This window comes from Mastomys coucha, unplaced genomic scaffold (assembly GCF_008632895.1).
Source record: "Mastomys coucha isolate ucsf_1 unplaced genomic scaffold, UCSF_Mcou_1 pScaffold15, whole genome shotgun sequence".
In the NCBI taxonomy this organism is placed as follows: Eukaryota; Metazoa; Chordata; class Mammalia; order Rodentia; family Muridae; genus Mastomys; species Mastomys coucha.
Window position 1 is genome coordinate 124,869,261 of NW_022196897.1, and position 15,655 is coordinate 124,884,915.

Below are 15,655 nucleotides of genomic sequence, written 5' to 3' on the forward strand. Positions count from 1 at the left end.
CAGGGCCAAGGGCCTCTCCTCCCATTGATGACCAACTTTGCAATCCTCTACTGTACACATGCTGCCAGAGCAATCTTTTCCACCATGTGTACTCATAGTGATTGAGTCCCTGGGAGCTCTGAGGGTACTAGTTATTTCATATTGTTGTTCATCCTAAGGAGCTGCAAACCCTTCAGCTCCTTCAGTCCTTTCTTTAAGTCCTTCATTGGGGACCCTGTATTCAGTTCAATGGATGGCTGTGAGCCTCTACTTCTGTATTAGTCAGGTACTGTCAGAGCCTCTCAGGAGACAGCTATATCAGGCTGGATTGATTATTTTTAATGGGTATATTTTTGAAGCCATTCTTTGAGGTTTGATCTGACCCCAAAAGGGCTCCTGTTATCTGTGTACTCCTCTGCTTCCCTGGAAAACTGACTCCTGACTACAATTTAACTTGAAATTTGTGGAGCCACTGCTATCTTCTATGCTGCTTATCATGGAAGCATCTTTTTTTATCGTGTGTGTGTGTGTGTGTGTGTGTGTATAGTCCTAAATTCCCCTTCTCTGTTCCAAATAAAGTCAAGTATTTAAAGTATTGAATGCTTTGAAATTTTGTGTTTTTATAATCAAACTGTTCTCCTCAGCAAAGTCAATATGTCACTGTTTCATAGCCACCTGCTGAACAGTTCCTGTGTCTCTGTGTTTTACGAACAGGACTCTGGGTGGCACAGTAAACTTTGGAGATCTTGGGTTTCCTCTTCTACCGTAGAAATCATATCTATCTACTGTGGTAGGGTAAGGAGAACTGGGGCTGCAGTTCTCCTTGCCAAGTCAAGTGCAATCTCTGTCCTGAGGGTGGATAGTCAGTGGAGAAAAACACCTCCCTATCTCTTAGTCACATTTGCATGAAATTTAGCCTTTATAGAGCAGCACTGGAGCTTGATGAAGAAGCTGGCAGACTAGCATCTCCTCATGCCAGCTTCAAACTAAAGTAAGAAGGAAAAGCCCCATCTTTATAGCCACACCCACTCCAAGGAAACTTTCTCAAGTTTCTGAGTGAAAAAGTTGGAGGAAGTAGGTTATGGTTTACTACCAGAGACTTTCACTGATCCCTGAGGGTGTTCCATTGATTATCTTGGACAAATTCTATATCATATTAGCATTCATACAATTTCCAAACACTTTGTAAATTTGTATTTCTTTTTTATTTTTACCATGGAGTTCCCATGATATTATTGGGAAAATGGATACACACACACACACACACACACACACACACACACACACACGCTCGCACACGCACACATACACAAAGCCAACTCCTGTACTGAATGCATAATACTTTGACAGAGTTTTGTAATCCATGTTATTCACAGTGATTTGTTTTTCTGCTCAGAAATCACTTAACTGCTCCAATATACACAGAGATAATCTCTCTGTCATCACTTATGAAAAGTTCATAAGCACATCAATGACAGCTCTTGATTATAATATCAAAACCTGCCAGCATTCCACTGTAAGACAGTGAGCATCGCCTTACCTCTAGCCTTCTGGATTCCACTGGCATTTTACCATCTCAGAATGGATTTCACAGCTAAGTTTCCTACCCCAGTAGAGTGAATAAGGCCTGAAACGTTCCCTTGCTACTCATTGTCAAATCCATTCTCCTTCTTAAAGCCTGATACAGCAGCATAATTGAGTGTGTGCCATGTTCCATGGTCTACCTCATTTTGAAAGCAACTTTTCATCTCTCTCTCTCTCTCTCTCTCTCTCTCTCTCTCTCTCTCTCTCTCTCCCCACCTCTGTGTGTGTATGCATGTGTTTGTATGTGTGTATGTGTGTGTTTATAAATATATATATGTTTGTGTGTGTATGTATAAGTGTGTGTGTGTGTGTGTGTGTGTGTGTGTATACATGAGCACTGAGGGTTCATTCCAGGGCCTTGTGCACAATAAGCACAATAAAGCTATGCCTTCTCCCTCCTTATCAAGAAAAAAAGAAAGGCCTTCTTAAGTGGTTTGACTGAGTTTAACTTGAAGGGAGGACCCTCCAAAATGTACCAGAGAACTGGGAGGTGAGAGACTCTCAAGAATCAAAAGGAGGGGCCTTAAATGAGATGCCCTATAGGGAAGAGAGAGAACTTGTAGAGCTCACCTCCAGCAGAAAGTCAGGGCATCAAGTGAGAGATGGGTTGCCATTCCACAGTCAAAACTCTGACCCATAATTGTTCCTGTCTGAAAGAACTGCAGGGATGGAAATGGAGAAGAGCCTGAGGGAAATAAAGGTCCAATGACAGGCCCACTGTGGGATCCAGCACATGGGGAGGCCCTAAGGCCAGTCACTATTACTGAGGCTATGAAGCACTCACAAAAAGGGACCTATTATAACTGTCCTCTGAAAGACCCAACAAGCAGCTGAAAGAGTCAGATACAGATATTTGCACCCAATCAATGGACAGAAGCTGCTGTCCCCTATGGTTGAATTAGGGAAAATCTGGAAGAAGCTGAGGAGGAGGGCAACCCTGTAAGAGGACCAGCAGTCTCAACTAATCTGGAAACCTGAGATCTCTCAAACACTGGACCGCCAACCAGACAGCATGTACCAGCTGATATGAGGCCCCCAACACATCCACAGGAGAGGATTGCTAGGTATGGGTTCAGTCAGAGAAGATGCACCTAACCCTCAAGAGACTCGAGGCTCCAGGGAATTTAGAGGTCTGGTAGGGTGGGGGGTGGGGGTTGTGACATCTTCTTGGAGACAGGGGGCCAGGAAGGAGGTATGGGATGTGGAATAGTTGGAGGGTGGACCGAGAGGAGAATAAAATCTGGAGTTTAAAATAAATAAATAAATAAATAAATAATAAAAAAGAAAGGAATATTCCATCTGTTAAGAAAGCATTTGTATACTTCCAATGAAATAATATAATAATAAAACCATATGAACTATTTTATCTATTAATCTATTGAGCAAATATTGATGAAGCTAGTTGAGTAAGTCATTGTAACAAGAATTGGAACAGTTTGATGTTAAAAGTCTCTCCACTTTTTTTTGTTTATTTGTCTCACAGACACATTTAAACTTAGTTTTACCTATAAACTATACCATATACAAAGATAAAATAATGGCATTTTTCTTTTCAACCAGAAATAGCAGGAAATGATTTTCCTAGAATGATTCTGATGCCTCCTTCTTGAATGTGTTTGTTTGTAACTTTTTGTGGAAACATTCAAATTAACAGCAGTTTTCAGAGTTAATATCTCAAGGGAGATACTGAGCATGGTCTCTACATCACAAGAATGCAGAATACAGATGGTTCCTGTCGGGTATTTAAAAGACTTGGTTAAGCAGTGAGGCTGAGCTCACAATTAAGAAAGAATCCATGGAGCTTCATTTTGGAATTTTTTTTCAAAATGGGGTTTCTCTGTGTCACCCTGGCTGTCCTGGAACTCACTCTGTAGACCAGGCTGGCCTCAAACTCAGAAATCCACCTATCTCTGCCTCCCAAGTGCTGGGATTAAAGGTGTGCACCACCACTGCCTGGCTCATTTTGGAATCTTAAGAGCATCCTTTCTTCAATACTTTTCACCAAATTATTGTAAAGTAAATTTATGTTGCTATTTGTCCTTCTCAATGATCAAATTCCAATATCTTTCAAGCAGCTTTAATACGTTTTAATGAATTCTTTAGATTTTTAAAAGTCAAAAGTTTAAAAATATAATTATCTTGTTATATTTTCAAGGAGAGACTGCTGATCTTGGATTTTCTTTGTGTTTTTAGCAAAATAGAAATAAACATAATGGGGATAAGTCCGTCTTTGAGCCCTACCCGGAACCACCACTGTATGTCTTCGTTTTCACTTACATGGGATATGGAATTGGAATGCTATTCGGCTATCTCAGAGACTTTATGAGAAACCGGGGAATAGAGAAATGCAATGCAGCTATAGAGCGAGAAGAACAAAAAGTAAGTATGCTTGCCTCCCTGGATCTGTGTGAGTGTCTACCCCTTCCCCTTCTCAAATAGTGATTCGGGCACAGACCCTAGACACAAGGATATGTCCAGGAACCATTTACCATAAATTCCATTCATTTCCACTTACTAAACCATCTCTGATGTATTTGTGGCCTTTGTTTTTGTTTGTTTGTTTGTTTTATACAAATATTTATTAAAATAGTATTAATTACCAGGTATAGAATTTAAGCTTTCTTGTTCATTATCACATTTAACTTAGACAATATTTCCATAACCTATATGATAAAAGATCATTTTAATGAGGAATGAACCAGTGAGAAAGACAGCAGTGGAAGCAAGGGCACCTGAGAGGTACTTTTCTCTGCTCTTCTAGATTAAGTATTATTTGTGGTCTATTCCAAAATAAGAATAGGTACCTTGGTGAAATGTGACATATTAATTTCATGTAGAACAGAATTTCTTAATATTTGCACTACTGGTATAACTCATTGGATGATTCCTCTATTTGGAAAGTCTTGTGCATTGAAAGAATTCAAACAGCATTCATAACCTCCACACACTAGGTTTGCCATTTGCACTGGCTGATGCATGTAGTACTGAACAAGTAACTGCATTTAGAACCATTTATATAGCTGTTTGTAGAGTATCTGTCTTGCTTTTTTTTTCTGTACTGAGCTAGAAAACAAGTGGAAAGATAATCTGAGATCTTTCCTGCATGTATATATAATTAGTTCTTTGGGAAATTCATATACATCTTGATCATATTCACAGCCTCCACCAACTCTTTTCACTTCTAGATCCCTTCCTTACACACCCATCTTTGTGTCCCTTTTCCTCACTTAATCTATCAAGTGCAATTTGTGATTCCCAAATATTCTTGGATGTGTAGCCTTTAACACGTAGAAATGTGCCATTGTTAACTTACCAGATCTATACCCTTAAAGGAAACTGACTTCCATCTTCCAGAAGCTATCAATAACCAATAGTTCCTCAGCACTAGTGTGACTTCATGCCCACATCTCTCAATGCTGGAATTTGGCCTGTCTTGATCTTGTATGGGTCTTGTGTATGCTGTAATATCCTATGTGTTGCTCCCTGCTGTATTTGGTTATTTGTTTGTTTGTCTGGGGCCCTTCCTCCCCAATAATCCCTAAGCCTTGATAGGAGAAGGTGCCTAGATTAATGTTCCATTTAGTGTTGAGAATTCTTCAGCTTCTTATTCTCTGCACCTTGACTAGTTGAAGGTCTCTCTTTGTGTTGATCACCATGTACTGCAAAGAAAACCTTCTCTAATGAATATTGAGAGATGCATTACTCTGTGGATACAATCTAAGGAGACTATTAGGACAAACATAACCCCTCCCTTCAAAGAACTAACCATAAAAAAGATGCTGATAAGAAGCCAAATAAATAAGTAGAGGGCACTAGAAGAGCTTTAAAGAGTGCCTGACCTGAACATGTTGCTGAGAAAAGGATCCTGGGATAAACAAAATTAAATTATGAATGAACATAGAAGAGAGTAAGAGGTAAGGAAAATGATAGGTATTCTTTAAAGAAAGGGACAGTGATACAAGATGATCCAGGGATAAGAGGATTGTCAAAAAGTCAAGGAACTCCAATGCTTGAGTATGAGGACAAGGTCCATGTGAAAGGCAAGTAGGGTCAAACTATAAGTTTTATAATCCATGAATGTTTATTATAAGAACAATAAGAAAATACTGATGGATGCAGATGAATGAAGAGTCAAATTTGAGCACATAACCTAGATAGTTGGTCTGTCCAAAGAGTTTGTCTTTATCAGCTTTCTCCCTCCAGTACTACTGCTAGCAACTGTACTACATTCCTTCTCTCAAGGCCTCATTCACAAGATTTAAGCTCTCTCTAGTCCCTGTGTTCACTTTTTTCTGCCTCTATTTGGCTTCAATTCCATGAGCTATGGTACACACTCTACTTGATATACATTCTTGCCTAGGTAGAGGGAGCTGATTTCCCTTTAAATTGAGGATTACTAAGTTGAGGTGGTCATGTGATGTCTATCAACCACATTCGTGTATTTAGCCACAGACTCCTGTCTGCATTCTTTTCCCTCTTCAAACCCCCAGTACCTCTTGAGTCTCTTGATGTTCAATAATAATCTATCGCTTTCTATTTTATTGAGAAAAGGAAAGAGGTGAGACTCTACATTCTTACTTCTTTACCTCCTCTCCCAATTGGATATCTGAGCTTCCACGCCAGGCCTCTGCCTTCCCCAATTTTTCCCAGATCAGTAAATTGGGACTCTGACAGTCCAGGGCTCTGTAAAAAAGCCACCAAGTTATTCTTGGTGTTGCCCTTCCTCTTTCACCCCAAGGCAAGTCTACCAGTAATTTATTGGTTGGCCTGTATTCAAAATATGTTTACCATCAGATAGCTGTTCTTCACTACCTACGCTGCTGCAAGTCTTTCTAAACTGCTATTTTCTCTTACCCAATGAACTTGGCGCCTACCCTCTAGCCCTATAAGCTCAACTCAGCAGACAACCAATATGATTCTTTTAAAACCCAAGTCAAGCCACATCTCATCTTTGTTCAGAACCATCTAAGGCTTTTCCAAGTCACTAACTAAAACCAGATCTGGGGAAGCCCTGCAAAATGTGATCCCTTCTTTTGTCTCTAATTTATCTCCTCTATCACTCTCCCCTGGTTCATTCTACTTCAAATCAAACACTAAGATCTCCTGGATCTTTCTCCAACTTGTCCTGATCATCCCGTCTAATTTAGGAATTTTTAATTTCCATTTCATTCTCTTAGAATGGTCTTCCTTTTGGTGTTTATATAGCTCACTCTTGCCTCTACTGTCCCTATAAAACCAATAGCAACTCATCAAGATGGCTCATCAGATAAAGTTTCCTAATATCCACAGATCAATGTATCTGTTTTTATGTCAGTACCATGCAGCTATTACTATAGCTCTGTAGTATAATTTAAAATCATAAACACTAATATCTCCAGCAGTTCTTTCATTGTTCAGAATTGTTTTGGTTGTTCTGGAATTTTTGTATTTCTATATGAAATTTAAGATTTTTTTATTTAGATGTAGAAGTGCATTGGAATCTTGATGGGAAATTGTGTTCAATATGTAAATTGCTTTTGGTAGAATGCCCATTTTTACAATAATAACACTAATGCATGGGCATGGGAGCTCTTTCCCTCTTCTTATATTTCCTGAATTATTCTTCAGTGCCTTAAAAGTTTTTATTGTTCTAGTCTTTCAACTCCTTAATTAGATTTATTCCAAGATTTCTTCCAGGTTTATATCAATGGGATTATTTCCTGAATCTACTCATAGTGTATATGAGGGCTCATGAATTTTTGGATTAATTGTATATATTGTTTCATTTCTGAATGCATTTAGTAGTTGTAGAAATTATCTCGTAGAGTCATCAGGGTCTTTTGTGTATAGAATCATAGCATCAGGGAATAAATATAGTTTTGTCTCTTTTTTTCCTATCATATCCACATTATCTCTTTTTCTTTTGTAGTGAGAACATTTAAGATCTTTTGTTTTATCAAACTTAAATAGAGTGAATTATTATAAATATGACCATCATCCTGTCCATTCATTCTCTAGTACTTACTCATCCTACAAAACTCAATCTCTGGACTAGTCACAATTTCTAATTTATGCAGCAACATTTTCTGACATTCTGTCACTTTTTCTATTGAGGGTTTTCTTTGACACTTGGGAATTATTACTTTAACTAATCATATAATTTTACAGAAAATAAAATAATTTCCATAATGCAAAAGGATCAACACTATTTTATATCTATGATTTTGGGTGGAATCTACTCTTTTCTGCAGAGTAGACCCAAATCACTGGGTCCTCATTGTCTCTATGTCACTAAGATCTTCATGTCAGGAATACAAAATAAATAAATAAAATTAGTGGGCCAAGCAACAAATCCAATGTACAGATAGATACCAATAAGCGCAATCACAACAGTGCAGTATCTAAAACAGTAACCTTCGTTAGACCAATCTGCAAAGCAAGAAATAGTCTGAAATGTTATGGCATCAAAGAGGAAACAAACCATATCTTTCACCTTGTGAGCACAGGAAAAGATGTTAATACTTGTCTCATAAACTCATAGATTTTTAATAACAAAACCTGCATCATAGCTATTAGAGAAATTGAGTGATTTGAACTTGTCGTATGTAACCAGTGGAGTAGCAAATTTACATGCACTAGGAAGTTCCTTCCATGAGTGTTTATGAGCATTCTTTCTTACATCAAATCATAATTTTCCCCTGAGAAATCATGAGGCTATCAGTGAACACCATAGTGAGAAATAGCAGAGAGGTGTGTGGCTAGGGTACAGCCACTGGCTATCAAAAGTCACATATTCTTCTTATTTTTCTCTCATGTTGACCAACTCAGGGAGTTGGTTGCCTACTCAAGTAGGCAAATCAATAGCACAAAGAGACCTTCCTCGGTGACTTCCCTGTGATCCTTTCTCAGGAAATCAACTCCATACTATATAGAAGAACAAGAATAGCAACCATGAGAATGAGAAAGCTCATTCCCAATTATTCAGCATTTCTCCCATTGACTGTAGGATAGAGCTTAATCTCAGACAGGTGTATAAGCCTTCTTCACTCTATGCCTAGGTGGCATAGTATATCCACACTGTGGGAGAATTTAGACAATAGGATAAGAAAGGTAATCAGAGGCCACATGAATCATGTCACTGGCTTTGATTTTGAATGAAGTGGATTCTGAATAAAGGACAACCTGATATACCAGATGGTTTATTCACACTCACTCTTCTCAAATACTCCCTGTATTTCTAGCAAACAAGCCTACTCACATATAACCTCCAGGCTTATTCTTGCTCATCATAACCTCATCTACCTAAAGGCTACCTCAATGTTCTTCTTCCATAAAGTCTTCCCAATTCTTCCAACAAGTTATGATTCTCTTTCCTGCTCCAATTCTGTGAATGCCTGAAGCACTTGACTCAAACCATAATTATGGCTTTTATTTTGTCTACCTATCACCAACTATTATGAGCCAAAAGATAAGATCACAGATGCTATGTGGGCTTGTTTGGCCCAGGGAGTGACACTATTAGGAAGTATAGCATTGTTGGAGGAAATACGTCACTTTGGGTGTAGGCTTTAAGACCCTTATCTTAGCTACCTGGAAGCCAGTTGTCTCCTGTTTGTGTTCAGAACAAGATGTAGAACTCTCAGCTTCTACAGCTCAATGCCTGCCTGAACTCTGCCATGCTTCCCACCATGATGATAATGGACCGAACCTCTGAACCTGTAAGGCAACCTCAACTAAATGTTGTCTTTAATAAGAGCTCCAAGAAAGATGACAAAGGGCACAGACCCACCAGGAATGAATGTATGACTCACTCCTCTAGGAAAAGAAGCAAGACTCACTGAGGTGCTTGCAGAGGATAGAGGAAATACAGAATGGATAGTAGAGGAAGGTAGTTATAAATAACATCTAAGACCACGTGACCAGATGCATGAATGAAATTGTAAGTGGCATGAGTGCTTCTGTTTTATTTTGTTACTAAAAGTATGTTTCTCAAGAGATATTGGCCTATTCTAAATTTACAATGCATTTGCAATTATATGAGGGATAGTTTATATCATGTTAGGCATATCTATGACCTGGTTCTTGTTTTCATCTGAACATGAAATATAATTCATGTTAAGTTGACAAGGATTGTGATTGCTAGTCCCAGTCATCAATGTGACTATATCTACAATCCAGAAATGGAGGGCACACCTGTGATCTAGATCTTGAAGCTGGAAGTTACAGGCTTTTGATCCAGATCTTGAAGCATAGTGGCCATGAAAAGCTTAAGCCCAGGCAAGGTAAATACATGCCTTTAATCCCAGGAGACAGAAAAAAGCATTGAGCTCAAGGCCAGCCTGGGATAGAGCACATTCCAAGTAAAGCACAGCTTAGGTCCAGGTATGGTGATACACACCATTATCCTGGGCCATGCCTTCTGTTGGAGGCCTATAGAAGGACAATAGAAGGAAAGCTTGCATCTTCTTCACCTGCTTGCACTTACTTGCCAGCACTTCTATTAGAACCTACCTCTTCAGGTTTCTAGCTTACACAGAAGACCAGCTGAAACACTTAGCCTTGTGAGACAGAGAAACTACTAGATTCTTGAACTTTCCATTCATAAATGCCCATTGCCAGGCTAGTTGGAATGCAGAGAGTAAGTCATTCCAATAACTTCCTTTAATATGTAGAGGCATTCCATAAGTTCTGTGACTCTAGAAAACCCTGACTAAGACACTCTGCTTTGAACCTCAGCTCAGCTTCAGATTTCAGAGTCATGTACAAGAACCTAAGCTGGTATATCTGCTACAAGAGAGATCTGGTCCCTCCACAACTTTGTCAGCTTAATTCCTGCTCCTCAGCACTTCACAGCTAGCTACCTGACAACAGTAGCATTGCGAATGGTCTTCAAATAGTTTCCTCAAATCAATATCAAGTTCCTCATGATTAGTGAGGACTCCTATCATCGTTCACATCCACCCATACATCTGAAAACACAATGCATGAATCTATTTAGACTAAAAGTACTAATAGCTCAACTATTTTTTCCAACATAACTGTTTGAGCATCAATATATCCCAACCCCACAGCTGAAATAATCTCCTCTGTGGGTAGTAAAGCAAGCAAACAAACAAGCTTCCATGTCTCTGCCTCTTTCTCTTGAATTGAGCCAGCATCTTGTTATCCTTTTTACTTGACAGCTCTGGGAATTGAACTTAGGACATTATATCTCAAGTCTACCACAGAGACACCTCGCCAGCCATTTGATTCTACTTTTTTTCTCTCTTTCATTAAATTGTCAAGGCTAGCCTTAAATTTACTCTTGAGCCTAGGCTGGCTTTGAATTTGCAATCTTCCTAACTTAGCCCCCTAAATAGCTATGATTACAGATATGTGCCACAAAGCCCACATTTTTTTTCATACTTAGGTGCAGATTCTTTAGTCATGGAAGGCCCACAGTTTTGTGAGCTCCATTTGCTCACCCACCCATCTGTCCTGATTGTAAAGAAGAAAAAAAAAAAAAAAAAAAAAAGAAAAAGAAAAAAACCTCTTCATTATTTAACCAGGCCCTTCCTCTTCTCTCAGATTTCAATTGCAAATAAGATCTTTTTCAAAAGGAAAATAAAAAAGACTAAAGCTAAGCTTCTACCTCCACTTCTGTCCTAACAGGACTTTGTGCCACTGTATCAGGACTTCGAGAACTTTTATAAGAGGAACCTTTACATGAGGATCAGAGACAGCTGGAATCACACGGTCTGCAGTGCCCCAGCGCCTTGCTGTAGCATCATGGAGAAAGTGACTGATGACTATAACTGGACATTCAGGTGAAGCAGCGGGCTGCAAGGGTTTGATGGGTAAAGACTCAAGGAAACTCTAGCATGGATACAAGGTTACAGATCTGAAAAACCCCAAGGTGTGAATGAGGTTGATCTTCCACTACTCAGCCCTTTGCAGTTTCTTGTGGAAGATAGGGACTTAAGTTGACAAAGTGGTTCCTTTCCATTATAATATTATAATTAAGGTTAGACCTGTGTCGGCTGGTATACAACACACAGAAGCAACCTTGAAAAGCCTTTGTCAACTTCATTGTCAAATTGTACCTTCCTGCTTTCTCAATGATATACTCAGTGATTACTGTGGCATTTTTTTTTCTTTAGAAGGTTTTATAGCACTTTCAACCAGAACTCAAATGTCATAAAATCAATCATTGAGGGAAAACCCCTGCCTAGTAATATGCTGGGACCAAGAACTTTCACTAATGCTCTGTCTCACTATCAGGTTATATTCCCCTAATAAAAAAAGAACACATTATGCCCTGGACAGTACAGGTTAAAATGGAAAAGATAATGTGAGGCTTGGATCAAACTGAAGTCTCTGAGGCAGTAGAAAATTAAATGAGCTAGACCTGTGTGTTCACTTCCTCATCTCCCTACAGGCATACTGGAAGAGTTTTCGAAAATGTTATCAACATGGCCTCCTACAACTACCTTGGGCTTGCAAAGGAATATGATGAGTCTATGGAGAGAGTTAAGGATACTTTAGAAAAGTATGGTGTAGGTGTGGCCAGCACCAGAAATGAAATGGGTAAGTACATTGATTAATTTGGAATTTTGCTTTCTGAGTCTCAGATTCATGGTACTATATAACAAGTTCTGATTGTGTCAAGGCTGCGTGTCTCAAATAAGTGTGATAAAACTAAAGAAGAAAAAGAGGAGGAGGAAAAGGAGGAAGAGGAGGGGGAGAAGAGGAAAGGAGAAAGAGGAGAAAAAGAAAAAGAAGAAAAGAGATATAAGCATCATTTTTAAAATGTCAGCCATCCTGTTTTGCCACACATTTTTTTAAATTTTTTATTTGTTATCTTATTTATTTACATTTCAAATGTTATCCCCTTTCCTCGTTTCCCCTCAGAAAACCTCCTATCCCACCCCCCACCCCCCCCCCGCTTCTATGAGGTTGCTCCCCAACCACCCATTCCTGCCTCTCTGCCCTAGCATTCCCCTACATTGGTCACTTTTTTAAAGATGTGCTTATTTCTTTAGAACAAGTTTCAAAACCAAATGCCAACTCTAATACCTCCTTCAGGAAATCCATTTTTATTTCCCCCATTATTTTCTTTTTTTTCCCCCATTATTTTCTAGTGACATTTCATTACTGATTAAAATAATAATCCTGTTGTATGTGCATATGCATGACTCTACCTCACAAATGTAAATATCCTGAGCAGAGAGATTGCTCTTGTTGAATGCTGTGGTAAATGAATGAATGCATGGGTGAATTAATTAATTAATGATGGGTAGATAAATTACTGAGCATGCAAAATGGAGCAGACTATTTTCTTCTCTTTTGGAAGATAAAACAACTTTTTCTCAGAAAAGGAGTAAAATTTATGGGAAAGAAATACTTCAGACAAAAAAGCAATGCTCACCAACTTTTGCAAAATGCTTTATAACACTTTTTCATTTTTTTATGTAGCATCTTATTTATTCTTTAAGAGTTCGTGTGCTCTGGGAAACCTGTGTCCCCTACCCACCTCCCTCAACTTCCTGTATTCTTTTGTCTTTATTTTATAACCACTGTCAGTGTTTGTGCTGTCCATATACCCCTGGGTGCAAAACCACCAATTGGAACATAGCATACCAGGAGCCAAATCTTTAAAGAGAACAGACTCTTCCTTCCCCAAAAGCCATTAATTGCTCACAGTTCTTCAGATGGGGGTTAGAGCTCATGAACCCCTTTCCAATCAATGCTAAAATGTTCACAGGCTTGAACTTACGAGGGTCCTATAGGCATTCATAGCTGCTGTGATGTTTATGAATATAGTGGTCCTCTCAAGTAAAATGCTGTTTTTCTCTAGTCCTCCATGACCTCTGGGTTTTACCATCTTTCAGACCTATTTTCTGTGGTGGTCCCTGAGTCTTCAGGAGAGACATGAGATAAATGACCAATTTATGGTTGAGTATATCACAGACACTTATTCTCTGAACTTGGATCACTTGAAGTTTCTACATTAATCTCTGCCCACTGGTGTTTCCTGTCTAGATCTCAGAGCTTCACTAATCTGTTAGGAGAGAGATTTGTATGTAGAGGGCAGTTCAATACTATATCTATTTAGCAAACTAATAATAGTAGATTCACACTAGGGAGGGTAATCTCTTCAGCCACAGTTCCTCCAATGAAGGCCTAAAGTCCAAGCAAAAAGCATTTAATATTAAGCCCATTGGCATTTTTTGCCACCCCTGTCAATATTACAGTTCAGAAGGTTCGTAATTGGCCTAGACTACTGATAGCATTTCCCCCAGCAGCCTGCATAGTTCCTTCCAGTACCAATAGAGTAGCTAGCTTCCTACTCACTACCAACTTAATTTCTCTATTTCCTCTGATCAATACGTGCATTATCTTCATCAATATGATCTTACCATCAAATTCTGGTGAGCAAGTAATAGCAATGACAATGGTTTACATTGTCTTAGGTCTCCAGGATACCTTTGACCAACAACTCATGGGGAGATGAAACAATACATCTGGCATTTAGGATTTTTATTTTGTACCCTGTGGTTTCTGGGATGAACACAATTCTCTAAATAGGGTAATACCAACTAAACCTTTGTGTGTGTGTGTGTGTGTGTGTGTATAAATTCTTACAAAATAGTAGGATTTTATGTGACTTTTTCAAATATCTTTAGTATTAGATTTTATCTACAGAGGAAATATTTAGCTAAAACTCCAGAGCCAGTCATAATTGTTCATATTTCTTAGTAAGAATATCTTTCTAATTTCCATTTGACCTTTGAGCTAGGCATGTAAATGAAGCAGCATTATGTCATTGGACAGTGGCAGTTCTATTCCACTTAGACAGGAGACATTCACAATATTTCATTTGATGTTTAAGCAAACACTAGAGGAATAACCCCAGCTATAAAAAGCATTAAGTTTTGATAGCAGTACTAGTGCTGTGAATAATCCAATCAAAAGACACTCTTAAAGATAAATAACAGCTCAACTCAGTGAAAGAGAACATCCTTTATCATAGACAGAAGCCAAATTAAGAAGGCAGATGGACAGAGACAATCATTTGCCACCCGAGAAAGCCACATAAAGACATATTCCTAGTTATACATGTCAGCAAATCCAGAGAAATTAAACAGGAGTAAGTTTTTGGTATATTCTTTTACTATCTATTCATACTCTGAATCTCTTTCATTCATTTTTCTGAGTCAAGTTTTAAGACATGGATGTTAACAGGTTTCATGAAAATAATGAAAGACCCAAAGATAAGCTACCTACACTAATCATACAAAAAAAAAAAAGGATGAAACATGAGCCTAGACTATCAATGATGGAATAAATAAATAAGAGGATTTACTTGAAAGCATCCTGCAATATAAAAGTAATATTGACATGTACGAACTACAAATATCATTATTTTAGAAGCCATTCATCTGAAATAATTTCAAGTAACTAGATTAGAAAACATGCTTCATAGACTTAAGAAAATGTTAAATGGTAAAAATTGAGTAACAGCAGATTTGCCTCCTAAAAAAGAGTTCCCCATACTGTGAGAGCTACCAGGAACTAGAGAGCATGGCTGACTTTCCCAAAGTACAGTGGTCTTTTACTTTATTTAGCATGAACACATATGCCTGGTAGATAATGTCTGTAAGAGGAAAATGGCAAGCAGCTAAGAAGAACCCAAAAAATCAATGAAGTGTGTTAGTTTCAATCTTGGAACATATCCTCATACATGCTGTTCCCTGTGTCTTCAAATCCAAGAAAGGTTAATTTTGGAGAAACCATAGAAAAGCATTTCTTTTGTTTCTCTTCATTCCTCACATTAGTTCTACCAAAACATATGTTTTCTCATCTTTCTTCTCCTGCACACACAAAAGTGATGACTGGATTACAGTAGAAATGCATCATTTGTAAATAACCCCAATGCCCTGTATGATGCTGCAGTATCACCCAATGCTCTTAATCAAATCACAAGTTCAAATCTAAGAAAATGAATGGAATGCCACAAAGTAATGCTTATATCAATAAGACCTCATCTCAACTTGGTGATTTGTCAGACCTTGGAGGGGGTGGGGAGCCAGTTTGGACTATAATGTGAGTTCTAGGACAGTCAGGGCCACAC

General features: G+C 38.5%; 1 protein-coding gene across 2 annotated transcripts in view; it reads left to right on the forward strand.

The window, feature by feature from the left end:
- Positions 1-15,655, forward strand: part of Sptlc3 (serine palmitoyltransferase long chain base subunit 3) — a 142,696-nt gene that overhangs the window by 47,843 nt on the left and 79,198 nt on the right. For both annotated transcript variants that reach the window (XM_031372049.1, XM_031372050.1), the window contains exons 2-4: positions 3,757-3,942; positions 11,194-11,348; positions 11,960-12,108. In XM_031372049.1, coding sequence (XP_031227909.1) covers positions 3,757-3,942; positions 11,194-11,348; positions 11,960-12,108 — 490 coding nt within the window. The remainder of the gene's footprint in view (positions 1-3,756; positions 3,943-11,193; positions 11,349-11,959; positions 12,109-15,655) is intronic.